General features: G+C 47.2%; 2 protein-coding genes across 2 annotated transcripts; one reads left to right on the forward strand and one right to left on the reverse strand.

Annotated features, from left to right (window-relative positions):
• Window positions 1–2,026: 2,026 nt before the first annotated feature.
• CDR2 (cerebellar degeneration related protein 2) lies at window positions 2,027–12,594 on the reverse strand. Its single transcript, XM_056866376.1, has 5 exons — window positions 12,514–12,594; window positions 6,195–6,307; window positions 4,850–4,998; window positions 3,963–4,127; window positions 2,027–2,897 (listed from the first exon to the last, which is right to left on the reverse strand). The coding sequence occupies exons 1-5, from the start codon at window positions 12,590–12,592 to the stop codon at window positions 2,027–2,029; spliced, it is 1,377 nt and encodes a 458-aa protein (XP_056722354.1). The 5' UTR covers window positions 12,593–12,594.
• A 4,282-nt stretch (window positions 12,595–16,876) lies between these two features.
• On the forward strand, window positions 16,877–26,076 carry LOC130492647 (transmembrane protein 180-like). The gene is made up of 6 exons (XM_056866406.1): window positions 16,877–17,044; window positions 18,655–19,383; window positions 20,598–20,752; window positions 21,946–22,029; window positions 23,903–24,046; window positions 25,938–26,076. Exons 1-6 carry the CDS (start codon window positions 16,892–16,894, stop codon window positions 26,074–26,076), a joined length of 1,404 nt encoding a protein of 467 aa, XP_056722384.1. The 5' UTR covers window positions 16,877–16,891.
• The last annotated feature ends 1,475 nt before the right edge of the window (window positions 26,077–27,551 follow it).

The raw sequence follows: 27,551 nt of genomic DNA on the forward strand, positions 1-27,551 counted from the left end.
TGGTTTGCAAACCTTGTGTGCTTTGCTATAGAAAATGGATCACAAACAAACTGTACTGTTCCCAGTTTCTTTACGTCTTGTTTAAAGGTACAGAGTGATCAAGTTCAATCCAACTTTTGGACTGCGTTAAATTCCATCCCCTAAATCTGGTGGGTTCAGATAATGCAACCAGGCCCTCCCATTTTGTGGGGCAGTCACCCTTGCGACGCAGAAAGCAGCAGACCTTGCGTAGTGGCCCAAAGACGTTTTATTAGCTTCCCGCAAAATATTCACAATAGCTTACAGCTGTTTAAATAAGTTTAAATACGCATTTTTTGGGTGGAATGTGTTTCCGGTTGCTGAAAACTTGTCAGAATGAGTGGTCCGGATTTGCATAACTGTACATAAGGCAGAGAAGTGCGTTGCGGAGGCAGCTAAATGAAAGCTGTGACACCTTTTAGGCAGTTCAAGTTTTATTTCTCACAGCCCTGTTGACAAATACCACTCCTTTTAACTTGCAGCCTCCCCTCCCCACCCCCCGTTTTCTAGAGCTGCAGTTCACCTCCCCATTTCTTACCTTTGCCCATATTCTCTCCTTCCCCCTCCCCTTCTACTTTAGGAAACTATCACTACCTCCTCATGTGGCTCTATGCCCAGACAATTTAAACTTAAGTTATGCAAGAGGGGAAATCTTACGTTACTTTCTTGGTCTGTATCCCCACTAACAGACTTGCGCAGCCAAGGAACGGAGTGGAGAAAAGCCACCTCCCGATTCCCTTAGTATTGTGGTATCTTGCCGCGTTCAACCAAATGCAACCTTTTCTTGAGCTCCAAAAGCCACCGGCCGGGCACTTGGCTAACACTTGCTGCTATGAGCAGCAGAACCATCTGTAGTGTTCAGTCCCCCCCCCCCAAACACAGTATCTTAAACTTATACACCCATCAAAACTATTCACCCTGCAGGCCCTTTTACGGACAGGACAATTTGCTACATCAAGGTGAATTTTCCGTAAAGGACAGTTACTAGCCGAAGCCACATAACAGTATAACGTGCTGTTATGCTCCTGCAAGTTGTGCTAAAGCATCAGGAGAAGTTACTATTGGTGTTCGGCGTGTAGCAACAGGATTGGTTTTGCACAAAAAATGGATCCAAGAACAGAAACTCATTGCTGGACATATTTCAGGCACGCAGAGAGAAAGCAGATGCTACATTTCACACCACATTGGCAGCCTTTTTCTTTTTGCTTCTTCCTCTTTCGAAAGGACTCAACAGCTTCTGAAATCCAGAGCAGACTCGGAACATTTGCTTGCTTGTGGAAACAAATTAATAGTCACTTCTCTCTCCCTAAATGGATCCTTCAACACTTACAAGACTGAAAACACATAACCGAGGGGGCCTGTCTTCTCCAGCAACTTCTAAACACCGTTTCCCTTATAGGCTAGACTGGCTTTTCAGGAATAATACATCAATCCATTGAAAGCAGGTCAGTAATAGATCCATTTGGTCTTACTAGCAAAATATAATGGACAATGGTTTTGGAAAAATCATGTTTACCATCACAACATCAAATACGATATCCTTTTGGAGATGTCATTAACTTAAATTTTATAGTGTTCAGCGGTGCCAGCAGTTTCTACTTTTTAACTTTTGGCCGCAGGAATGACCTGAAAGAGTAACCTAATTCAGGAGCGGCCGCTTCATACAGAAAACAGCTTCTTCCTGGTTCTCACATTTTCAGACAGAGGTCAATTCCCCACATTAGAGAGGCTAACCAAGCAGCGTAATGTTTATTTGCCGATTTACCATCCTTCATGAGTCCCTCTGAGCAAGTCAGTTTCTCCTCACATGGGAGAAGCCAATACTTCCTTAGCAAAATGCACATTCTTAAGCAGACCCAACCCATTCTAACATGAACAAAAACAGCCGACATACACTCTAGAATACAGACATTCAACATCATGCTTCATATCAACGGCGCCAGAGAGCTGCATCCGCACTCTTCCTAGGGTAATACAGATTTATGCTACTAGGGAAACACCATGGATATCAGGGCTGAGATGAGAGAGGTCGGTACTTTGCCCTGTGCTCATCTATTTCTCGCTTGGTTTTCTTGATGCAGCTGAAGATTTCCTTAAAGAGAAGTTTGTACTCGGGGGGAGCGCTGGTGGGCAGGCTGCCCAGATCGGCGCCCGCGCCGGCCAGTTCCCTTGCGGGCACGTCTGAGGCGCCGTTGCCCACGTTGGCCTCTTTGGCACACTGCTTTGAGGTCTGCACGGCCTTGTGCTTCACCGACTCCTCGTCCGTCTGACACCTCTTCAGGAGTTCCTCGTACTTGACCTTCAAGGCGTTGTACTGGGCGTCGACCTCGTTCAGCAGGGAGATGCCCCTCTGCTTCACCGCTTCGGCCCTCCGGATGCAGGTTTCCTCGTGGCCCTTGAGGAGGTCTCCGCCCACCGTGCTGCCCAAGAAGGTCTCGCTGCTGCTTCTTTTCAGGGCCCTCTTTTCCAGCTCCGGGACAGTCAAAGACACCCCGTCAGCGGGGCCCCAATTCAGTTCCTTTTCTAGAGAGTCTTTCAAGGAAATAAAGAAGGACTCCGGAACGAGCTTTTCCACTCCGCTAACAAATGGGTTTTCACGCTGGAATATCTGCCGCATTTCGGCCACTTCGACCTCAAGCTCTTCGGCTCGGTTGCGGTATAGATCGGTGTCCGCCAGCCTCTGCTCGAGGTCACAGTTCTCCTTCAGCACGAGGCTGTACTCCTCCTCCATCGTCACCCTCTTCTCTTTTTCCATCTCAAGCTGGGCTTGCAAGAGAGTCACCGCCTTCTTCAGGCTCTGGTTTTCCTCCTCCACAGGGCACAGCTGCGTATCTAGAGATGTAATTTTTTCTGCAAAAATATGATCGTAAACAAAATATCTGAAAAAGAACCCCCCCCCAAAAAAGACACAAATTAGTCTCTGAAAGTCTCACTTATACTGCATAAGAGATCATTTGGCTATATTCGTTAATTGCAGACAGGTTGCCAAAGTCAAAGAAGAAGAACAGTTGGTTTTTATATGCCGACTTTCTCTACCACTTAAGGGAGAAACAAACCAGCTTACAATCATATTCCCTTCCCTACAACTTACACCCTGTGAGGTGGGTGGGGCTGAGAGAGCTGTGACTAGCCCAAGGTCACCCAGCTGGCTTCGTGTGGAGGAGTGGAGAAACAAATCCAGTTCACCAGATTAGCCTCCGCCACACATGTGGAGGAGTGGGGGAATGAAACCTGGTTCTCCAGATCAGGGTCCACCGTTCCAAACCACTCCTCTTAATCACTACACCACGCTGGCTCTCGAGCTGGCTGTATTTTGTTTCAATCATGCTAATGTTATCCTCATGGCAAGCTGGACTCATGCCCAACAAGAATGTGGGCATTCAAGCAGGCTATTTTCTTCGGGCAGATAAAGATCTGGGTTGTGACACTTGCAGGGCAATTTAATTGATGCTTCTATCCTATAAGAAGTAATGCTGGCATCCAGGATTAATCAAGGAATGCACCACGGGAATCCAAACACAGTTCTTCTCAAGGCTGGCATTTTTGTGGCATCAGTGCGATCCTGAGCAAGGAGCAACAACATTCACACTCTACAGTACCAGTTCTTGCATAGTGGCAGAGTCCTTAGAGCTATAATACCAGCTGGCTTTATACATCATTTATACATCATTCACTGGCCCAAAAGGGAATAAGAGGTAGGCTGCCTGGAGACCTATGGAAAATCTGACCATGCTTTTCTAAGTTCTGAGAGGGACTTCAATTGGATTGCCACGGTAAAAGCCAGCAAACTAGTCCAGAGAGTTACAAAGATGAAATTCTTTCAAAGATGTTTGAAATTCTCTTGTAAACATACGCTCTGTTTTCCCTGTTTCAAGTATCTTCATCTCACACAGGTCATCCCCCTTCCACAGAAAACACTCCATTAAAGTGAGCTTGTGCCTTACTTTCGAAGGTCATACAGCTCTTTCAGGCACGAAAAACTGTGAACCGATCTCGGCTGCTCAGATCTTTCACGGTTCATGCAGCCCTGCCCAGAGTTCTTCAGCTCCTCCACTTGCCTCTGAAGGTCATCGATGTGTGTTTGAAGACTTTCAATGGTCTCAGTAAGGCTATGAGTGGGGGGAGGAAATAAAAGCACAAAGCTGTCAGGGAAAATCAACAGTGGTCAGCTCAGACAGAGTCTATCATAAGAAGGAGAAGAGTTGGTTTTTATATGCCGACTTTCTCTACCACTTAAGAGAGACTCAAACAGGCTTACAATTGCCTTCCCTCCCCCTCCCCAAAACAGACACCCTGTGAGGTGGGTGGGGCTGAGAGAGTGTGGCTGGCCCAAGGTTACCCAGCTGGCTTTGTGTGTAGGAATGGGGGGGGACAAATCCAGTTCACCAGATTAGCCTCCGCCGCTCATGTGGAGGGAAGAATCAAACCTATTTCTCCAATCCACCACTCTTAACCACTACACCACGCTGGCTCTCAACAGTTTTGGATTTGACTGTCCGATCAACCCTGGACCTGACTGGTCATTAGTTGAACATCTGGTAAGAACAGGAGCCCACTACGGAACCTCACTAAAAAAGTCATGTTAAGACTTATTTAGGGAGACTCACCTTAACAGAATTTAGGAGAATCCTCCATGGGATTCTGCACTCAAAATTAGTGTGGGCGGGAGAATTCAGTCTATGTCTCATTCCCCGACCTCATCCCAAGTAAAGTCGCCTGGGCAAAGTGGCAACTGAGCAGGCCCCAAGATCCAGCCGTTCCGCAAAGGGGCACAATTTTGGGGGCACGTCTTTTCAAGAAGGGAAAGCACAGTCTTGCAGGACTGGATTACCTTAAGATCTTTTGCTGCGAAGATCTACTATCCACCACTAGTTTTTGATTAGCATCTTCTAGATCTCTAGCAGTGATGTCAAGCTGCTCGTAGACTTTGGCATGCTGGTCATTCATCTGACGCAGGAGTTCCACCTGTTTTGTAAGGTACTGCAAAATGATTTCACAGTTAGCCCTTTTAGTACAGTTACAAAATATGTTCCCTCAACTGGAAGCTAAAGCTTCCAATATTTTAGAGACCTTCCTCGTAATCTCAAGCAATGCTGCTCAAACGTAACTTACGTCTGAGGAGACAATCTAAAACCAAATGGGATTGGAGGCACAATATAAGTGTCTTCCTCAAATCACTTCTGTCAGGTCTGAAGTTTGTCTACGTATTGCAGCTCAACTCATACTATTGCCAAGTTACAGAATAGAGAGATCAGGACTTTATCAGTACAACGAATACTAGCACTTCCAAAAAGCCAAGACTGCACACTGTGCCGATAAATCCAAACTCAGGAATCGCCACAGCTTAGTTTTAAACCTGATAAGGTGTTCCAATTTATTCCCTAATTCACAAACTTCCTGTTAGGGTCGTTAATGACTTGAGACTCTTGTAATCCAAGTCGACATGCTCCTGATTTATTTAAATCTGTCTGCAATGTTAAGCATAATCCTCCTTATTCAAGAAATACAGACTTTTTTTTAAATTGGTGAAAACTGGTTTGAAACAGGCTGGGATAATATGCGTGCAGCTAATTTTAAGCTGCTTTGCCAGAAAACGCCTTAGGGTGACACCCTGGGGTTTCCATTCCAATTTCCTGTTATACAATCTCATGCTTCAAATGTAGTACAATTCCACCGAAAGTACAAGTGTACAACAAAAGCAATGGAATTGCTAGATTTTTTTCCTTAACTGTAAGATCCTCAAAGCAGTTCACATCTTCAAGTTTAAATGGCTTCCCCATGCACTTTCCCCCCTCCTTGGAATGGCAGCTGCTCAGATGGTGTACACTAGCAACCTTCCTTGCTGCAATTAATCTGTACTAATCAGTACTATTAGTGCTACGAATCTGTAGTTTAGAGGTCGCCTATATCTTTCAGTTCTGAATTTTGGTACAATTACAAGTATCTTGGTTTGAATAGTGGCCGCTCTCATAAGGAGCCTGTCCATTACATAATCAAAATATTCGGTGCTTTAAAATTCTCGACTTCCTTGCTTATGTGTGGAGAGGTATAACAGATTACAACTTAATCTCATAATGCCTCTCACTGCCTTTGCTCTACAACAATCAATTAGGAAGCTATTAACCCTGGCCATTTATAGCCAGGCTGTACAAAACTCTACACAACTCAGCGTTTACCTCTATCTCCTGTAGCTGCTCTTCATTGGTGGCATACATCTGCTGCAGAGAGGTCTCCAGCTCTGTGTTCCGATCCAGCAGCGTCTTCCCAAGTTCAGCAGCAAGATGGAGATCTAAAAATGAGTTATGTGCAGTTTATTTCCAATGTGATCTGTATCAGTTAACTATACAAGTAAAGCATGTTTTGTTGGACAAACTGGCAGTGAAGATTAACAGAACCTGGAAGAACACTGAAAATTACATTTTGTTTTACTCCTCTTGCTAGACGTGCCCAACTTTTTTACTCAAAAACTTTTTTCACTCCTTGGTACACCACTGTGGGATGAAAAGGAGGTGAATAGTTTGTGAAGCCCTTCCAAGATGCGCTTATTTCTAGTACCACCCTTGGAAAAACATGTTGTGCCACGTACTCCGCTACTACCCACCCAACTTCTTTGCATACAGCTGGCACCGTGCTGCCAAGATGGCCTGTGAAATTCTGAGCTCTGCAGATATCGAACAAGCACAATCCCTTTTTGCCACACATCCCTTAGATAAGGACCAAGGGTTCCAAGGTTGCTTTTGCCCGCTATCAGACATTTAGTGTAGACATTCACACTTTGGTTTGGTACTGAAAGGTGCAAGAGATTTTAATAACTCCTGCTAGCATTAAGTGCATGCAAGTTTCAATGTGCAGAGATCTGAGATTTTAAAACGCTCACATCCGGAGCACCATCAGAAATTGATCAACTTGCAAGATTCTCTGGGCCCTATGCATGCCTCCTCAGTTCCAAAAGTGAGTGTTAACACTTGTATTAACAGTGTGTGACATAAGAAGATCCTGACACAGCCATTCAATGTCAGACTGGCTTAGTTGTCATAAGCAGGACAGATCACGATGGGTGGCCATGTCAGTCTGTCAATAGCAGTAGAAAAGAGCAAGCGTCTAGTAGCACCTTAAAGACTGACAAAATTCCTGGCAGGGTATGAGCTTCCATGAGCTACAGCTTACTTCTTCAGATATCACTTCTTCACTTAGAATCATAGAAGCATAGAATCATAGCGTTGGGATTACCAAGGTCACCTAGTCCAACCTTCTGCACAATGTAGGAAATTCCAAACTACCTCCCACCCCCAGTAACCCCATACTCCATGCCCAGAAGATGGGCATACTTCTTCAGATAAGGAGGACAGATCACCAAATCTGTTTGGTAACTGCACTATTGAAAGGAATCTTAATCTAAATGCTTGTTTTGTGCAAACATGTTTTGCTCCATTTCAGCATTTTTAACTGGAATGTTTATATCACATAGATGCTAGAGATGTAACCTTGGTTAGGATTTCCATAAATATCAAAGTCATACCAGCCTCGGGGCCCAAGTGATTGTGTTTATCTATTTATAAACCTGCCTTCCTCCCGGCGAAACATGGAGGTTTCTCTTCCTAAGTACAAACTGGGTGTGCAACATATTCTTTACTATTAATTCTTAATTGTTATGTCTGAAGCTTTCAAACCAAAGCTTCCTTGCATTTACACTGAACAACAATTAAGTGATGACTAAGTTGCATCAACACTGCTGCTGTAACAGGGAAAGTCAGACACTAGATCACACTCACTCTCTGGATCCAAATTTTAATAACAGTCTTCCCAGGTAGTCTGACAAGTATATACTGCTTTTCAGCACAAACATTCTTAAACTGGTTGACAGACAAACTGACCATAAACTAGACCGATGTTATCCTCAACAGAAGCCAAGTCTAGGCAATGACGGAGGGGTGCATGCCCTATCTAACCCTAATAGTGGGGGGAGTTTACAGAAGAAGAAGAGTTGGTTTTTACATGCCGACTTTCTCTACCACTTAAGGCAGAATCAAACCGGCTGACAATCACCTTCCCCTCCCCACAACAGGCACCCTGTGAGGTAGGTGGGGATGAGAGAGATCTAAGAGAGCCATGACTAGCCCAAGGTCACCCAGCTGGCTTCATGCGTAGGAGTGGGGAGACCAACCTGGTGCACCAGATTAGCGTCCGCTGTTCACGTGGAGGAGTGGGGAATTGAACACAGTTCTCCAGATCAGAGTCCACTCCTCTTAACCACCACATCACGCTAGCTCCTTACATTCATGAACAGAAAACACTGCATCTTTATCTGAGAAAGGCAGGCATGGTTTTCAAAATCCCAAAGCTTCTGCTCAAATTTGCTCTATATAAATTCCAAGGTAGTCCCTGCCTATCTCTTTCTTGAAAGATCCAACCTTTCTAAAACAGAAAGACACTCGGAGGAAAAAGTATTGCTATGAAAAGCAACAGCCTCGCTCAATCTACTTTCTCCTTTTACCACTGAGATCCCCAACCCACATTAATTGAGAAAGTCTTTCTGGAAACTAAAACCCACTTGCAAAGTCACCTTCCTTCCCACCCACCTGCCTTCAGTTCATGCTAGAACACTTTATCCTCACAACAAAACCGAACAGCCTTGGGGTGCAAGCCACATTGTGTGCTGCCTAAGGCAACAAAATGAGTCATAAGGTTCACAGTGCAAACATTACAGAATATGAAATATAAAGGAAACCAATGCTTGGAGGCACCTGGTTAACCACTGGGTGAGCAGACTGCTGGACTTGATGGACCTTGGTCTGAGCCAGCAGGGCTTTTCTTATATTCTTATGTTTGATGACAATGTATTAAACTCGATACAGTCATTTCTCTGCAAGCTCCAACTTAAGATAGGTACCATGCTTGGCACTAAAGGCTAAAACAGACCAAAGCAAAGGTATACATTTTTATTCTCAAATTAGAGGAACTGAAGTATATAGTAATATTTTGGATGCAATATTTCTCTAACCAATCATTTCAAAGGACATACAGTTTTTCACCAAAGAGGCTTAGAACATGCCTTTGATTTGTTCTAATGTGTCTCTCTTCAGCTTTTAACTGCCCATTCAACTGGAAGATTGCCAAAAGAATAACTGAATGCCATAAAAGATGTTAGCAAACCCTGGAGGGACAAAGTTCGAGCAGACATTCATTCATGGGGCTTCAAATGCAAACAGTGGTGCCACAGCCAGCCGGATTTTGTCCGTATGTGTACGTCTCAGACAAGCACTATTTCCAAGCTTTCAATCCCAAGTAGCCAGGAAATAAGGACTGTTCAAGGCAACTCCTGCACCCTATTTGAGGAATAGGCTCGGTTTTAAGCACAGGTGTGCACATGGCAAAGAAAACAATGTACAGGCTTACGTCAAGGAAGCACAACTTGAGGAGCCCTTGCAAGAGATTCTCCAGTTGACTAAGGATGCTTCATACCAATCCTTTGAAAGCCAGGATTAAACTGATTGGGGGGAAATGTCTCTCCGCATTTCAAGCAAGCTCTGTTTCCAGCATCCAGAGGTGACCTGTCACAAGAGTTTCATGACAGGGCCACACCTGATGGCCTCTGATGTATAAGGCAAAGTCTAACGCTCCGTCCTGGACACGGCCCAGCATCGAGCTGCACTTTAATAATTCATCTGCCATAAGAAAGGTTCTCTGTTTCCTGCTTCTGAGCCTCCACAACCCTCCCACACGCTCCATACATCCTCCATCTCTAGCTGGCTGTTCTTTTGTATATACCCATGCATTTCAGCAACACTCAGTATAGCTCGTCCAGCCTCATGGCACATTTATAGATCACATTATTTCTTGGGGGGGGGGAGAGAAGAAGAGTTGGTTTTTACATGCCGACTTTCTCTATCACTTAAGGAAGAATCAAACCGGCTTACAATTGCCTTCCCTTCCCCTCCTCACAAGACACCCTGTGAGGTAGGTGAGGCTGAGTGTGACTAGCCCAAGGTCATCCAGCTGGCTTCATGTGGAGGAGCAGGGAAACAAATCCAGTTCACCAGATTAGCCTCCACTGCTCATGCGGAGGAGTGGGGAATCAAACCCACAGCTCCAAAACCACTGCTCTTAACCACTACACCATGCTGGTTTTATTCCAGGAGAGCTTCTGAAATCACACTGCCCTAGCTCAACAAGCAAGGGTTTTAACTTTACTCTGAAGGCAATCTCACTGAAGTCAAGAGTAAAAAGTTGAAGGACTTCAAAATATATCCACGTTTCTCCAGTTCAGCCGAAATTAACTATGACTTGGTTCTATTCAACACAAATAACCTTGAAGGCTAAAGCACCGCAACAGAAGCTTTCTGGAGCTAGAGCCCACTCTGTCACACGCACAAAGGATTTTCTCCATTGCCTATAAAGCAGGCCTGGCTCACAGAAGCGCACGTCACCATGAATGTGTTGCTCACTCTATACCATGCCCCAAGAACCTTGTTTGGGCAGCAGCCAACATACAAAGCCCTGGAATTCAAACAAGAATTTCTGCTCCTTGCAAGCGAAGGCCAGAAGGGCGGAGAATGCCCATTTAATACTGGCAGATCTGGAAGAGGCAATCCAGGAGTGCGTTTAACAGCCTCGATACCACACATGGTTTACACAGAGGCTCAAATCCCACCAGATCAACGCAACCTGCTCCCAAGAAAGCATGCATAGGAATGTCGCCTCCGATGGCTTGGGAGTACTCCCCGCTGTTGTAACTGCTGGCTGACGTCCGTGCACATTAAGTTGGTCGCATAAGGTTAATGGGATTTAAAGGCCCTTGAATCCCCACCACTGGACCAGCTCTTGCACAACCTTTCCCCCTCCCCACTTTCTTAAGCACGCTTCCCTCCTCCTGCACCCCCTCAGACACCGTCCAACTGCTCCATCACAGACACCCCCCAAAAAATATACATGAACAACCCCTTTACACTGCCAACTCCATCCCATTCACCTGTACGGGGGAATCTTCCCACTAGGTCCTTTCTCTCACCCCCACAAGTGTGGAGGTCCAAAGGCCCATAATTCCTCTCCACCCGCTTTATTCTTAAAATCTTAAGGTGCTGGGGCAGGGAGTTACCAAAGTGGGAAGGATGAGGGTCCCTATGGGGCGCGATGGTTCAAGTGTCAGGCAGGATCTGGGATGTGTCCGTTAAGTGCCATCAAGTTGCTTCCGACTCATGGTGACCCTACATGTCCTCCAAAATGCCCCAGCATTAACAGCCTTGCTCAGGTCTTGCATTTTGAGGGCCGAGGCGTCCTCCATTGAGTCGATGCATATCCTGTTTATTTACTTTGGGTCTCCCCCCCACACCCGAGCAAAAAATAAACGAAGCGAACATAAAATAGAGGAGTCCCACAACTCCTCTTTCCCAACCCAATTCTATTATGCTCGGAGGCACCTGCGTGGGGGGAGAGATCAGGAGAGATGCTTTTCCTCAAAGGGAGACCCAAAACCTCCACGACAAACACCTCCAGATATTCTTATGCTCTGAGGCACCATTGTGGGAGGCTGAAGCAAGACGTGGGTCCTCACTCGCCTCCTCCGCAGGACACTCTTGTTATGCTCACAGGCACCATTGTGAAAGGGTGAAACACCTCCAGACATTCTTATGCTCTGAGGCACCATTGTGAGAGGCTGAAGCAAGAGGAGGGTCCAAGCAAGACGTGGATCCTCACTCGCCTCCTCCGCAGGACACTCTTGTTATGCTCAGAGGCACCATTGGGAGAGGGTGAAGCAAGATGTGGGTCCTGGGTCCTCACTCACCTCCTCCGCAGGACACTCTTAGTATGCTTATGCTCACCATTGCTCGTGTGAGAGATATTATTCAAGGGGGGGTGCAGAGCACCCTATAACCAAGCCGCCCCCTCATAACTCTTCACTTTACCCTTCCACGTTCATTTCCCCCACCCAGGTTATCCACATGAAAAAAATAACGCCTCCTCTCCTTCCTTCTCCCCACCACGCTTCCTCATCCTGCCAATTGTCTATCCCCCTTGCCCCCCCCAACTCCTCACACCTTACCCCTCCATACCTTACCCCTCCCCCCTCCACACACCTTACCCGTCACCCCCTCACCTTACCCCTCCCCCTCCCCCCTCCACACTTTACCCCTCCCCCCTCATCCCCACACCTTACCCCTCCCCCTAACCTCTCCTTACCCCTCACCCCTCCACACACCTTACCCCTTACCCCCTAACCCCTCACCTTTCCACACACCTTACCCCTCACCCCCTAACCCCTCCTTACCCCTCACCCCTCCACACACCTTACCCCTCACCCCTCCACACACCTTACCCCTCACCCCTCCACACACCTTACCCTTCACCCCTCCTTACCCACCTCTCCACACACCTTACCCCTCACCCCTCCTTACCCCTCACCTTTCCACACACCTTACCCCTCACCCCCTAACCCCTCCTTACCTCTCACCCCTCCACACCCCTTACCCTTCACCCCCCTCAGCCCCCCCCCCTCACCTTGCTGCAGGTCCTGCTGGTCGTACCACGGTTCATCTTCGCCTATCTCGAACTCCTCCACCAGGCTGTCGGTCAGCATCGCGTCCTCCGGGGGGCGGGGGTGGGGACGGCCAGCCGCGGGCTCTCCTGAGGCGGGATCGGCGGCGGCGAGCAACGGTCCCCCTCCCTCGCTCCCTCGCAGCCCCTTCCCGACGCGCCTCCTCACGCCCGGGGCTCGGCTCGCGCGCCTTCAAGCCACCCGCTCCCGAGCCCGCCCGACGGCTTCCGGACTTGGCCGAAGGCAGGAGCGGCGGCGGCCACCGCCCCAGCCCGGCATGGCTGCAGGACAACAGGAGCCCCGCGCCGCAGCAACGTGGCACGCCGGCGGTTTAAAACCAGGGGACCTCCTCCTCCCCCCCCTTCCCGGATCGAACCCCGGGAGCAGCCAATGGCAGGGCGGCGGGCGGCCGGCGGCGCGCGGGGACGACGCGCCGCAGCCAATGGGATCGGAGGACGGGGCCTCGGGGACGCCCGGAGTCCCGCCCTCCGACTCGGCGACGACTGAAGGCGCCGGTTAGTGGACGGGGGACGGGGCCGCGGTTGCTAGGGGGCTGCCGAGGACCGGTTGCTAAGGGAGGCCTCGGGATGGAGCTAGGCCCCAGCCGGGATCGGGAGGACGGTCAGCGGGCGTGCTGAGAGGGTTTACTCTGGAGTAAGCCGCGCTGTCCAGGGAGAGCTCCCTTTTTCTCACCCCCACCCCAGCCTCGTCAAGACAATGGCGAGGCTGCTTGGCCCTGGCGTGGGCACGATCCTTCCAAAAGCGGTTCACGGGGCGAGCCCAAGAACCCCTCGATGGGAGTCCAGCCTTCCCTAGGGTTGCCAACCTCCAGGCACTAGCTGGAGATCTCCCGCTATTACAACTGATCTCCAGCCGATAACAGATCAGTTCCCCCAGATAGGATAACATTAAAATAATGACTCGTAAGGATTAGAAAATATTAATACAAAGGAGACACCAGATATTTGTAGGGAGGGAGGAAGTCGGTGGGGAAGTCGATTATAATTAATTATATACACCTAATAATTCTTTAATTTTTTTTTTATCGAGTCAAAGATTGGTATATAGGATGTATTGTCAAATGAGATGTATAGCAATTATTGAAAATATATATATATATGTATATATATGTGTATATGTGTGTGTATATATATATATATATATTAAATATATATTTTAAAAAAGAGAGATCAGTTCCCCTGGAGAAAATGGGCCGCTTTGGCCATTGGACTCTATGGCATCAAAGCCCCTCCCCAAACCCCGCCCTCCTCAGGGCTCTGCCCCCTAAACCTCCCATTGGTGATGAAGAGGGACCTGGCAAGGCTTGAGTAGGATCCCGAGCAGACCCGCTCGGGGACTTGGCAGCGCCAGGCTGCGATCCTGCCCGCACGCTTAACGGTGGGGAGCAAGCCCCATTGAAGACAAGGGGACTTGCTCCTGAGTAGACGAGATAATTGTGCTGAGAGAAGGCAGGTTAAGAAGTGGGGGGCCTAAGTAGATTGCAGGCATGGAAGAGTGGATCGGGCCCCGAAAGCCGCTTAGGTGCTGTATTTATAGCCTTTGAGACTCAAGGCGGATTATACAGTGTAAAACAAAGCAATCCAGTAGCATATGGGGAGTGGCCATGGCTCACAGAAAGAGCCTCTGCTTGGCATACATAAGGGTCCCAGGTTCAATCCCCGGCATCTCCAGTTAAAGGGACTAGGCAGGTAGGTGATGGGAAAGACCCGTGCCTGAGACCCTGGAGAGCCGCTGCCGGTCTGAGTAGCCGCTGCCAGTCTGAGTAGACAATACTGACTTTAATGGACCAAGGGTCTGATTCAGTAAAAGGCAGCTTCATGTGTTCACAGTACACCCCTTCTTTGCCTCTCCTCCATTTTATCCTCGCAACAACCGTCGTGCGAGGTTGGGTAAGCTTAGGAAGAGGTGACTGGGCCTAGAGTCACCCATGGCGAGCTTCCATGGCAGAGGGAGGAGTCAAACCCGGGTCCCCTAGATCCTAATCTGAGGCTGTAACCACTACACCACCCTGTATATTTAGGAGCAGCCTAAGTGTTTTTGAGAGCGGACACATGTAAGAGATCATTTGGTTAAATGTGTTGGGGAGGCAGTAGGCTAGCTACCAAATGTGTGTGTGTTAAGTGCCGTCAAGTTGCTTCCGACTCATGGCGACCCTATGAATCAAAGTCCTCCAAAATGTCCTATCTTTGACAGCCTTGCTCAGATCTTGCAAATTGAGGGCTGTGGCTTCTTTTATTGAGTCCGTCTATCTCTTGTTGGGTCTTCCTCTTTTCCTGCTGCCCTCAACTTTTCCTAGCAAGACTGTCTTTTCTAGTGACCAAATACCTGTATAGAATTAGACCTCTTCTTATTCTGTGTAACATTTCACAGTGCCACGCACAACAGAATTACACCCTTTTAAACCCACTGACTTGAATGGGCTTAGAAGGGTGTAACGGTGTTTGGAGCTGCAATATTAGTCACCTAGCTGTCTCTAACCTTTTACAACCTTTGCAGTCTGCTCTCTTCCTTTGAAAAAGCACCTCGATAAAACTGTAGGTTGTCTTATTTCAATGCAGTTAGAGGTTTTCAGGAAGGTATTTGATTTAGGCAGTCTGTGTGACAGGGCAAAATCCACAGAGGCTGCCAAACGACTGAAGTCCTGTGTGCCGTAGATCGGGTTCAGTAAGCCATTTCCCAATTAAGACTGGCCAGATCAGTCAGCAGAAGAGGACAGGACCTCTTGTGCCCATTACCAATTGTGCGGAAGAAGGAATTTGAGCTGGGAGCTAATCTTCCCTCCAGGATAAACTGTTACTTCCTCAATTCCTTTCCCCTTGCATGCACCCCCTTAAAAATACAGGCTCCCTTGAGGGAGGAAAGTTTCAGACTTGGTTGAACAGGAGTTGTAGGATTCAAACTGATCTGTGACGCCAGCTCTGATCAGAAGAATGCTTTGCGACTTGCTTTCCCTGGCTGTTTCCTGTGCTTGAAGACATCTGGAGGCAGACAGTGCAAGAATTGCAGGACTAGGACTAAAGCATGTTTAACTACCTAGGAGAGCCAGCGTGGTGTAGTGGTTAAGAGCGGCGGTTCGGAGCGGTGGACTCTAACCTGGAGAATTGGGTTTGATTCCCCACTCCTCCACATGAGTGGCGGAGGCTAATCTGGAGAACTGGGTTGGTTTCCCCCCTCCTCCACACGAAGCCAGCTGGGTGACCTTGGGATAGTCAGAGCTCTCTCAGCCCCACCTACCTCACAGGGTGTCTGTTGTGGGGAGGGTGACTGTAAGCCGATTTGATTCTTCCTTAAGTGGTAGAGAAAGCCAGCATATAAAAACCAACTCTTCTTCCTCTTCCATCTGAATGTCACTCTTGCGACCAGATTGTAACTCATAATGACACAGGAATAATTACTGATGGTGAAAATAAATGTGTTTAAGGACTTTAGTGTTATGCATACCCTAGAACGCCAAAAAAACCAATCAGTGGGTTTTAGATCAAATCAAGCCTGAACTGACCCTAGAAGCTAAACTGAGGCTGTCGTACTTTGGACATATTATGAGAAGACCAGAGTCACTGAAAAAGACAATCATGCTAGGAAAAGTTGAAGGCAGTAGGAAAAGAGGAAGACCCAACAAAAGATGGATTGACTCTAAGGAACCCATGGCCCTCAGTTTGCAAGATCTGAGCAAGGCTGTTAAGGATAGGACACTTTGGAGGACATTGATTTATAGGGTCGCCATGAGTCAGAAACGACTTGACGGCACTTAACTCACACACACAAGGACTTTATACAGATGTCACTATTGCCAGTGGTGTTGAGACGCTGCTCTTATTTGCCTGTGTGTATAGAACGATGGGCCAGGCTAGCCTGATCTCTTCATATCTCAGAAGCTAAGCAGGGTCAGCCCTGGTTAGTATTTGGATAGGAGACCACCAAGGAAGTCCAGGGTTGCTAAACAGAGGAAGGCACTGGCAAACCACCTCTGTTAGTCTCTTGCCTTGAAAACCCCATAAGGGGTCGCCATGAGTTGGCTGCGACTTGACTGCACTTTACACACACACATAGAACAACACTGAACAGTCTTGTGGGACGAGGCCAGATAAGGATACATAGGTGAGAAAATGTTGCCCTCTTGTGGAACATAGAAAGAGTCTAATTACACAAGGGGGTTTACGCTCAGACAACATTCTCCTTGGTTCAAGGATCTTTAACCAGCAGCAAATGACGTACAAATAAACTCTTTTTGGCCGCACCATGGTATTGTCTGCTGCAACTATTGTACCAAAATATTTTTTTTCCTCCTCCCTAAGGGAAGAAGTATACCACATTGTCAAAATGAAGTTCGTTTCGAGAATCGATCCCAACGCCCTGGCGTACGCCATGACCACATTAGGGGCCGGAATGATGAACAGCATATTTAATTTCTACTACGTCAAGCTGTTTTTAAACCAGTACAAGATCTCAGAAGGTGCGTTCCATCAAGCGCAGGTATGGAAAAATGCCCGTTCACCCATGGCGATGCCTGGTCTCTGCTTCCCAGCCGGCAATTCTTGACAGTTCAGGAATTGAAACAAAAATGCCGCAAGGAAAGCAATACCCACTTGGGTTCGAGCCCCCCTCCCGTGTGAATCTTACTGGGTGACTAGTCAGTTCCCTGGAAGCCCCCCCCCCCCAAGACTTTTCATTCTAGACCTTTGCATGAGTCTGTTTTCTGGCAATTCTCTGTTGCTGTGATTACTGCTAACTGTATTGTCTTCGCTTGCTGCATCGTGGGGACTGCTAATGTGATCGCAGAGTCCATTCTGTGTATTCTGATAGATTTTGCCCTTGCTCAAACGAAGAGGTTGAAACTATCCAGCATGGTTTTTTTCCGGTGCCCCTTCTATCAAATGTTACATTTAAAATTCTTAAATTCTGTCTTAACTCAGATTGAGGGATTTCCTAATTATCTAATGGTTCCCACTCTTCTTAACAACCAGGACCCTAATATTATAGAAACTGTGGCTAATTTTCTTGTTGGTATGATGGCAATCCATTCTGCCTTACAATAGCTTTCTATGTGTTTTATTGTATTCTGCCAAATGTTGTTATGCCAATAAAGGTAACTGAACGGAGTCCATTCTCTGGACTCCAGCATTTTAATCTGGTGCTGTTTAATTACTTTTGAAATTGATCAGTGCTTCAGCTGCACGTCGGAAGACGGCAGTTCAGAGGGGGCCGTACGCGAAACCTGCATCTAGCTGGCTCAGTTATTGGGAATTCCTCCCCTCGTTGACCCTCTAGCCCATCAGTTCAACACTCGGGAGTTTAAAAAGCATTTGGGGAATTTGGCTCAGGAGCCGTTTAAAGAAACTGCTGCTGAGATCGCCAAAAGAAACCCTGTGGGGTCTCCCAGAGAGTGTCTTTTTGCCCTGAAATGTATACAGTATTGTCTACTATGTCCTTTTGAAAAGGTAACTCTCACCTCCCTCTGTGTGTGTGTGTGTGTTAAGTGCCGTCAAGTCGCTTCCGACTCATGGCGACCCTATGAATGAAAGTCCTCCAAAATGTCCTATCTTTGACAGCCTTGCTCAGATCTTGCAAACTGAGGGCCGTGGTTTCCTTTATTGAGTCAACCCATCTCTTATTGGGGCTTCCTCTTTTTCTGCTGCCTTCAACTTTTCCTACCTCCCCCCCACACCCCCAGTGACCCATACTCCATGCCCAGAAGATGGCCAATGTGCCCTCCTTCTCATGATCTGTCTAAGGTCATAGAATCAGCATTGCTGACAGATGGCCATCTAGCCTCTGCTTCAAAACCTCCCAGGAAGGAGAGCTCACCACCTCCCGAGGAAGCCGGTTCCATTGAGGAACCACTTTACCGGTTAGAAAATTCTTCCTGATGTCTAGATGGAAACTCTTTTGATTTAGTTTCAGCCCATTGGTTCTGGACCGACCTTCTGGAGCAACAGAAAACAGCTCAGCACCATCCTCTTGATGGGCCTTGGTCTGATCCAACATGGCTTTTCTTATGTTCTTCAATGGTACTATCTGCTCTTAGGGCTCTAATGCAGTCAGGGCAGAAGTTGAAACATCCGCTAACCTGTTTAACTCCCTAGGTTGTTTTTATGATCTGGAACGCTGTCAACGACCCCCTCTTTGGCTACCTTCAAGACAACTCCAAAGCTCCGTGCTGCTCTAGGCGCCAGGCTTCCATTTTCTACGGGGCTCCGCTATACGCGCTGGCCTTTCTGCTCCCCTGGTTTCCGTGGAAACAGTACCGCGAAGGCGACTGGCTGAGTGGGCTTCACCTCGTCGTCGCCCTGTGCGCCTTCGACGGCCTGCTGACGTTTGTCCTGCTGGCGCAGTGCGCACTCTTCGCGGAAACGTCCACGAGGCACGAGAGCCGGCTTCAGCTCATCAAGTACAACCAGGTGGCCACGTTGGTCGGATCCACCAGTGTCCTTTTCTGTGGCCTGATATCCAATAACATGGAGAACTTTGCCCATTTTCAAATCTTCGCGGTTCTGGTCGGCGCAGTGGCGACCGCTTGCATGTGCTATACGGGAATCTATAGCACCACTCACTATGAACAAAGAGAAAGTCTCTTGGAAGGGGCCGAGGGAGGCGAGCGGGTCCTCTCGTGGTCCTCTGTGGTTTCGTTGACCAAAGAGATCTTGACCCAGAGAAATTTCCTGCTCTTCGTGACCATGAACTTCTTTCAAGTCTTCCACTTGGCTTTCTGCAGCAATTTTATGATGATCTTTGCGGACAACCTCATCCCCAAGGGCGCTCTTTCCTCCTCCATCCGAAGTGTCATGTATGGGGCAGGTTTTATTTGTCCTCAGGTATGCAGAAAAGTTCGCCTTCCTTGGCAGGACAGTGTCCTGGTTTGGGGCAGGATTCCTCCCTTTGACTTGGCTCTCTACCCAAGACCCAGCGTGGTGTAGTGGTTAAGAGCGGCGGACTCTAATCTGGAGAGCTGGGTTTGATTCCCCGCTCCTCCACATAAGCAGTGGATGCTAAACTGGTGAACCGGGTTGGTTTCCCTACTCCTATTCATGAAGCCAGCTGGGTGACCTTGGGCTAGTCACATCTCTCTTAGAGCTCTCTCAGCCCCACCTACCTCACAGGGTGTCTGTTGTGGGGAGAGGAAAGGAAGGTGACTGTAGGCCGGTTTGATTCTCCCTTAAGTGGTAGAGAAAGTCAATATATGAAAACCAACTCCTCCTCAAAGAATCATAGAGTTGGAAGGGACCACCAGAGTAATCTAGTCCAACCCCTTGCACAATGCAGGAAATTCACACCTACCTCCCTGCCCTATACCCCCAGTTACCCGTACTCCACGCCCAGAAGATGGCCAAGACACAACTTGACTCATGGTGACCCCAAGACCATGGGGTTTTCGAGGCAAGAGATCATAGAATCATAGAGTTGGAAGGGACCACCATGGTCATCTAGTCCAATCCCCTGGACAGTGCAGGAAATTCACAACTACCTCCTCCCACACACCCCCAGTGACCCCCTACTCCATGCCCAGAAGATGGCCAAGATGCCCTCCCTCTCATGATCTGCCTAAGATCATAGAATCAGCATTGCTGACAGATGGCCATCTAGCCTCTGCTTAAAAACCTCCAGGGAAGGAGAGCTTACCACCTCTCGAGGAAGCCTGTTTCACTGAGGAACCACTCTAACTGTTCAGAAGTTCTTCCTAATGTCTAGACAGAAACTCTTTTGATTTAATTTCAACCCGTTGGTTCTGGTCTGACCTCCTCCTTCTTTCCTGAGGGTCCCCCTAGAGAAGCATTCTGGAGAGTTTGGATGGTGGGCAAGTTCTACTGCAGTGGCAGAAGTGTTTCCTGTTGGCATAAAACAAAAATGGGACCAACTCATTTGGTACAGGCCTCTGGGGAGTTACTCCAATTCTCTCTCAGCATGTTAGACTGTGCAGATCATGCAGCTGTTTTGCTTGAACAAACGCTATATGCATATAGCACTTTATATGCTACAAAAGGTGACGCTGTTTCAGGGTGTCTTAATGTTTCACTGTTTTTTTCCCCAGTGCCTTGTGCTCTTCAGCCAAACTCCGTTGAAGAAATTCGGTTACTATAAGTTTGTCTTGTTTTCCTTCTATCTGGAAGCAATAGCTGCAGTGCTCATGTTTCTTCTGGGCCCAGAACACTACTACCTGCTGGCCATTTATCTGACAATGAACATGTAAGTAAACATATCGCTTCAGTTGCAAAATCAGTGGTGGGGCTGTGGCTCTGCGGTCAAAGGTCTAATTGGCGCCCCGAAGGCCCCAGGTTCAATCTGTGGCATCTACGGTCGACAGGATCGCATCGTAGGTGCGGCCAGTAAGAGTAGACATTCCTGACCTTGATAGGGCAATGGTCTGATAAGGCAGTGTTATGGGTTTGAGAGATTGTCAGTTTTACTATCAATTCTAGGACATCAAGAGCTGTAATAAACACTTGCAAGCTTGTGAGTTTTGAAAATGCATCATTCTGGCAAGTTAGTGGGATCTGGGTCTTTCGTTTAAACAGAACCTGTCTACCGTATTAGAGAACCAGCGTGGTGTAGCGGTTAAAGTGTCGGACTAGGACAGTGGTTCCCAAAGTGGGCAGTACCACCCCCTGGGAGGGTCGGTGGAATTACCTAGGGGGGCACTGAGAGGCAAGGGGGTGCTAGAGGTGGGCCCCTTCAACTGTGTTGTTCACTAATGTACAATAGATCAAGCTATGGCACCATGTTGGCTAATTTAGGGGAAATTCAGATTTTTTCCCCCAGACTTTGAAGAGCTGGTACCACTGGATCAAGTTCATCAGTTTTGTTGAATAAATTTAAACTAAAAAGTTTTAAATTGATTTTTAATAGTTGTGCAATTAATTATTACTGTTTTGAAATTTTATTGTTGTTCTTTAGTGCGTCCTGCAAACCCTATTTTGAATAATGCTTTTTATAGGATAGGGTAGGGGGCGCTGGGGTTGAGTTTGTGGAACCAAGGGGGCAGTGGCCCGAAAAGTTTGGGAACCACTGGACTAGGATCTGGAAAGCTCAGGTTCGAATCCCCACTCTGCCATGGAAACTTGCTGGGTGACCTTGGGCCGGTCCCACACTCTCAGCCTCAATCCTGGCAAGTATTTGGATGGGAGACCTCCCAGGAATACCAGGGGCATGACACGGAGGCAGGCAATGGCAAAACCACCTGTGAACATCTCTTGCCCTAAGAACCCTACGAGGTCACCATAAATCAGCTGTGATTTGAGAGGACACACAAAAAAAACCTACCATATTGCGGAGGGCCATCAGGCTGAGAGCAGAAGAACTCTGCATAGAACTGTGCTTGAAGAACTGAAACTGACTTTTAAAAGAGACCGAGTGTTTAACTTGCCTTTCTCTTTCTTTAGGGTAATTGTTCAAGCTTCTTTCAGCCTGTTTAATTTGCCTTTGGCTGACATCATCGATGCAGATTTAAAGAAACATAAACGAAGGTAAGTTTGGTTTGGACCCACACCCACAATTTATTGTATTAATTTTTTTCAGTCGCAGAGTCCTAACTCAATAAAAAGTTAACGCGGACCGCAGTTACAGTGAACATCCTGAAACCGTTTCCAGGGTGCAAAAGGCACTGTGCGTAAGTACTCTTCTGGATGCCGAAGGTCAGGCTGCCAGTAGCTGAAATGCCTCCGTGGGCTCAAACACTCACACTAACAAAGCTGCAGGTTGGCCTGAAAGCGTTTTATTTATTGCACGCTGACCCTGACCCCTTCCTCCAAGGTTAGGGTTGCCAAAGCGGCCATTTTTCTCCAGGTGAACTGATCTCTATTGGCTGGAGATCAGTTGTAATAGCAGGAGATCGCCTGGTATCCCACTGAGGGACCCAGGAATCTATGCAAACACACTAGCCTCTTGAAGGCAAAAGGATGCTATTGCTACCCATGGGGAGCTAATAGAAAAGAGATGTATGACAGAATATACCTATACCAACTGGAAAAATAAGGTGTCAGAAGAGGAACTGAAGAAGAACAGAAACAGCCGTCTTCCTCTTCTACCTGACATCTGGAATAAAAAATAATAGATTAGTCCTTCTGAGACAAAAAATTATATTGTTGTAATTTATAGGAGCCCTGACCTGGATGGCCCAGGCTAGCCTAATCTCGTCAGATCTCAGAAGCTTAGCAGGATCAGCCCTGATTAGTATTTGGATGGGAGACCACCAAGGAATACCAGGGTTGCTGTGCAGAGGAAAGCACTGGCAAACCACCTCTGTTAGTCTCTTGCCATGAAACCCCAAAAAAGGGGTCGCCATAAGTCGGTTGCAACTTGACTGCACTTTACACACACACACAATTTATAGGAATAAATTTTGTAATACTTACCGTGTATATCTGTTGGGATATAAGCTTTCACTTATTTGTCTTTTTTTGTAATATGATATATAGTTGTTGTTTGATATTGTAGTTTATAACCTTGATATTGATATTGAAACTCTGCATTTATATTGAGTTTTTCTGTGGTTTTTTGGTTGTAACTAACGTACACAGAAGTGTCTGTTTTCTTGCTAGTACCTGGAGGTTGGCAACCCTATATCCCTTCCTTCTCATCCTTGCAACGTCAATGAGGCTGAGGAAAAATGACGAGCCCAAAGGCCATCTAGTGACTTAGATGATGGCTGGAGATCTGACCTCATCTTTCCACAGTTGTTGGATGTGTTTAAGATGAGCGTTGGATCTTACAGTCTCAACAGAAAGACATTCTCCCACCTCACCAAAAAAGAAACCACTCTCAGCTTGCTTTCCTCTTAACACCCAACAGTTTCATATTAATATACCTCGATCCCCACAGGAGGACTGAAGCATCTTTTCCTCAAATGTGTTAGCATGCTGCTTAAATACTGGCGAGTTTATATTGAAGGTGAAGGAGGTCTACCTACCACAGCATACATCTAGATGACTCCCTAGAAGAAGAGTTGGTTTTTATATGCCGACTTTTTCTACCACTTAAACCTGCTTACAATCACCTTCCCCTCCCCACAACAGACACTCTGTGAGGTAGGTGGGGCTGAGAGGGCTGTGACTAGCCCAAGGTCACCCAGCTGGCTTCGTGTGTAGGAGCAGGGAAACCAACCCGGTTCGCCAGATTAGCGTCCGCCACTCATGTGGAGGAGTGGGGAATCAAACCCGGTTCTCCAGATCAGAGTCCACCGCTCCAAACTGCCACTCTTAACCACTACACCATGCGGGCCCCAAACACGTTGGGGACCTCTTCCCTACTTAAACCAAACATCCCCTTATAAACGTCATAGGTGGTTCGTGCCAGCGCATAGAATGTAATGTAACAACATATCTCTGCTTGATATTTCAGATCTCCGCTTTCCTCCATGGTTTTTGGAACAAACGCCTTATTTACCAAGCCGGCCCAGTCTCTTGCCCCTATGCTGGTGGTGACTATACTCAATCAATTTGGATATGCAAACCTGAATAGTAAACTTTCTCAGCCCAACCCAAAGTAAGTGGCGAGTTCGAACTGAAGCCAGAATGGAGCCCGCACCTAAAGTGTATAAGAGGAAGGAAAACATGTTAAGGTCTAGCAAGGGCTTCATCGCATCTGAAACATTTAGAGGCTGGTTTGCTTAAGACTAACTACATTCCCCACACAGTTAGCTCAGGCTATCCGTGGCCAAACACTCAACAAAGATAATTGAAACTGTGGTGATTCTCCCATGATTGTAGAAGCTGGAATAAGTGCTGCAGCAGTTGTGAAAATTGGTGCTGGGTGCATCCATGTGCCGGCAAGTCCACAGTTTGGTTATTCTGCACAATTACAGGCATGTACGCTCCGGAGCATGGACCATACCGTTCATGTGGAAAAGCCTACTGCTTGTGCCCCCTAAATAATATTAACAAGGCCTTGTGCCTGGCAGACACCTGCAATCGGCAAGAACACTACAACTTGCATGAGATTTCATTAAAATGAATAAAGCGGTTTGCAGTGCATGCTATTTTTCTGGCCCCATCTGGGCACAGAAAGGTGAAAAGCTGCACAGGTGTTACTGAGACAGAATCGGTCTACGTCGTCTATATTATTCAACTAGACAAACATGGGGACGTGCCATTTTTGCTCAGAAGGATGAGAACCCAGTCCAACCAGAGAAGGAAGAGCTGTAGCTCAGTGGTAGAGCATCTGCTTGGCATGCAGAAGGGTCCCAGGTTCAATCCCTGGCCTCTCCATTTAAAGGGACTAGGCAAGTAGGTGATGTGAAAGACATCTGCCTGAGACCTGGAGAGTCATGGAGAGGGGCCGTGGCTCAGTGGCAGAGGATCTGCTTGGCATGCAGAAGGCCCCAGGTTCAATCCCCGACATCTCGTTAAAGGGACTAGGCAAGTAGGTGATGTGAAAGACCTCTGCCTGAGATCCTGGAGAGCTGCTGCCGGTCTAAGTAGACAATACTGACTTTGATGCACCAAGAGTCTGATTCAGTAGAAGGCAGCATCATGTGTCCATGTGTTCAAGGATCTACGGGACAATCCCAAACATAGTTGTACCCTTCTAAGCCCCCTGATGCCAATGGCCTTTGAAGCAAGCGACTCTGTTTAGGATTGCCCTGTTAATCTCATAGGAGAGTTTGAATGAAATAATTGCTAAACATGGGTCACAAATTTGAATGGGGTGGAGCCCTGGCTCAGTGGTAGCGTGTCCGCTTTGCATGCAGATGGTCCCAGGTTCACTCCCACATCTCCCACATCAGGCAGTTGTTGATCTGAAGGATCTCTACCCGAGCCCTCGGAGAGCTGCTGGCAATCGGAGTAAACAACACTGACCCAGATGGATCAGTGGCTGGACTCAACATCAGAGCGCTTCCTGTATTCAAATATGCTCAGTGGGGGTGGGAGGTGCGAAGGGCACTATGTGAGCATGTCTCTTGTTGAATTATGAGTACTGAAAGAATGGAGTATAGTGATTGTGTTCCCCATGTGACCTTTCGGTACCCAAGGTTTACAGTGAATCGGGAAAGTTATCTCGGAAATATTTTGTTACCGTTATCAGGGGAATCAGATTTGAATAAACTTGTAACACTATTGCTGGGTAGAAATAGACTTACAACATCGCAAATGGAAAGTTTATTGCCATGGTTGCTAAGCCCAAGATAAAGTTAAGACCTCTTGATGCAAGTCCTACCGATGAATAGTTCGATTATGATAAGTAATTTTTGTGGTGTAGTTCATTATTATGGAAGATATTTTGGACTGAATTTGTTATAGTTGTGAATTTTATACTGTAGCTGGCAGCGTAACTGTTTGTGTCTGTGCTGTGATATGATTATTCTGAGTTTGTGGTTTGCCATGATCTGGAGTCAATGCCGTAAAAGCGTTTTTTGTAATTGTGTCCTTTCTACCAGTTTGTTCCTAGGGCTCCACGACGCTATGTTCTACATGATCTGCCTCGTCCCTCTGTGCATAGCAGCCATGCAGATACTCGCGTGGACCCCTTTCTCCATCCAGAACAGTCACCTGACGCCCACACACGTTGAGATGTGAATGTGAGTGAACTGGGGACGAGAGCATTCCATTTGCCCCGCTAGTCAGGGTTCAACTGTGAACGGGACCCACCTGCTTGCCTTGACTCTAGCGGATCACCTGCCACCTGAGCCATTTCTCATCTGTTGTATAAAGCAAGGATCCTTCCTTCTCAACAGCAAGAACAGCTACTTAGATAGATGTTAGAGATGTCACGTAGACCTTCTCAGATCATTACTAGGTCTCGACCTCACAGCACCTGAGAAACACCAGGTACATCTCCTAGAATGGAATACTGCAGACCAAAGTCCTTCTTAGAGGAAGAGCTCGTAACAGCCTCAAAAATGGTGGTTGTAATTCCTTCTGTCAAAAATGGCAGACGGATACTTAGCCGTTTTCAGCCACTAAGATCAGTGGTGTATAAAGATCCTGGCTTCGTGCTTTGGGACGCAGGAGATTTTTTTGAGGGTGGCCGTTTGCATGTATTTTCCAGCACTGGTATGCACAGTGCCCTGTGGTAACACACTGTATTGAGAGGATTATGTGGTGCATCATCTCCACTAATGCACAATTGATCGTAACAACTGAAAAGAGTTTACTTCTCTGTATGCGAAAAGAGGGTTATGGGGATTTATGTTTTAAAGGCGAAAGGGGAAATGCAGGTTGGCTTTACACTCCCTAACTGATGTGATGTCTGCAAGACATGGTTTTGCTAAATGAGAAAGTGGAGGAACTCTAGTAGAAGAGAACAGGGCGGAAAGGTGGGTAATTGTCCTGAGATGCAGGGCAGCTGCTTGCATGGAAAACCTGAGGCCTCCAATGGGGAGATTCAACGTAGAAAGAAAAGATCTTTGGGTGTTTAAAAATCATATATGGGAAAAGCAATACTTTTTACACTATTAAATTTGGGTTGGCGGAGCTATAGAAAAGATTCTTTTGCGTCTGGATTTCCTAGCTGCTTGATTTCATGGAAACAGGGATAGGCAAGTGTCAAATTATACTGCTGTGACCTTGGTCTTCCTTCAAACAGCTGACTGCACCATTTGGGGGTTCTTCTTATTAAAAGACTTCTTTCTAGCTCTTGTCTTCCGAACTGACTTGATGATGAATGTAAAACAAACGCTACTTGGTACATCATGGTGTCTGAATTATACCATAATAAACCCTGTTGTCCTTCATTTAACATGATATCATCACTGCTGTATATCTTATGTCTGTTGTGGGGAGGGGGAGGTGATTGTAAGCCGGTTTGAGTCTCCCTTAAGTGGTAGAGAAAGTCGGCATATAAAAACCAACTCTTTTCCTTTTTTAAAAAGCAAAAAAAGCTAGCAGCTACATTCCAAAAGTTCTGAAGCAAACCAACAGAGAACTGGGAAAGAAACCCCAGGAGAAAAAGCCCTGTCCTCCCAGGGGAAAATGGATTTTGGGCAGGGACCTCAGCAAGGGATGTGATGCCACAGAGCCCGCCCTCCAAAGCAGCCACTTCCTCCAGGGGA

The sequence above is a fragment of the Euleptes europaea genome, chromosome 21, assembly GCF_029931775.1.
Source record: "Euleptes europaea isolate rEulEur1 chromosome 21, rEulEur1.hap1, whole genome shotgun sequence".
NCBI lineage: Eukaryota > Metazoa > Chordata > Lepidosauria > Squamata > Sphaerodactylidae > Euleptes > Euleptes europaea.

Excerpts from the sequence above, each read along its gene's own strand:
- CDR2 (XM_056866376.1), bottom strand. The coding sequence starts at position 12,592 with ATGCTGACCGACAGCCTGGTGGAGGAGTTCGAGATAGGCGAAGATGAA. Across the intron at positions 6,308-12,513 it reads CCAGCAGGACCTGCAGCAAG|ATCTCCATCTTGCTGCTGAA; the intron begins GTGAGGGGGGGG and ends ACTCATTTTTAG. Across the intron at positions 4,999-6,194 it reads AGCAGCTACAGGAGATAGAG|TACCTTACAAAACAGGTGGA; the intron begins GTAAACGCTGAG and ends ATCATTTTGCAG.
- LOC130492647 (XM_056866406.1), top strand. The coding sequence starts at position 16,892 with ATGAAGTTCGTTTCGAGAATCGATCCCAACGCCCTGGCGTACGCCATG. Across the intron at positions 17,045-18,654 it reads GTGCGTTCCATCAAGCGCAG|GTTGTTTTTATGATCTGGAA; the intron begins GTATGGAAAAAT and ends TTAACTCCCTAG. Across the intron at positions 19,384-20,597 it reads CAGGTTTTATTTGTCCTCAG|TGCCTTGTGCTCTTCAGCCA; the intron begins GTATGCAGAAAA and ends TTTTTTCCCCAG.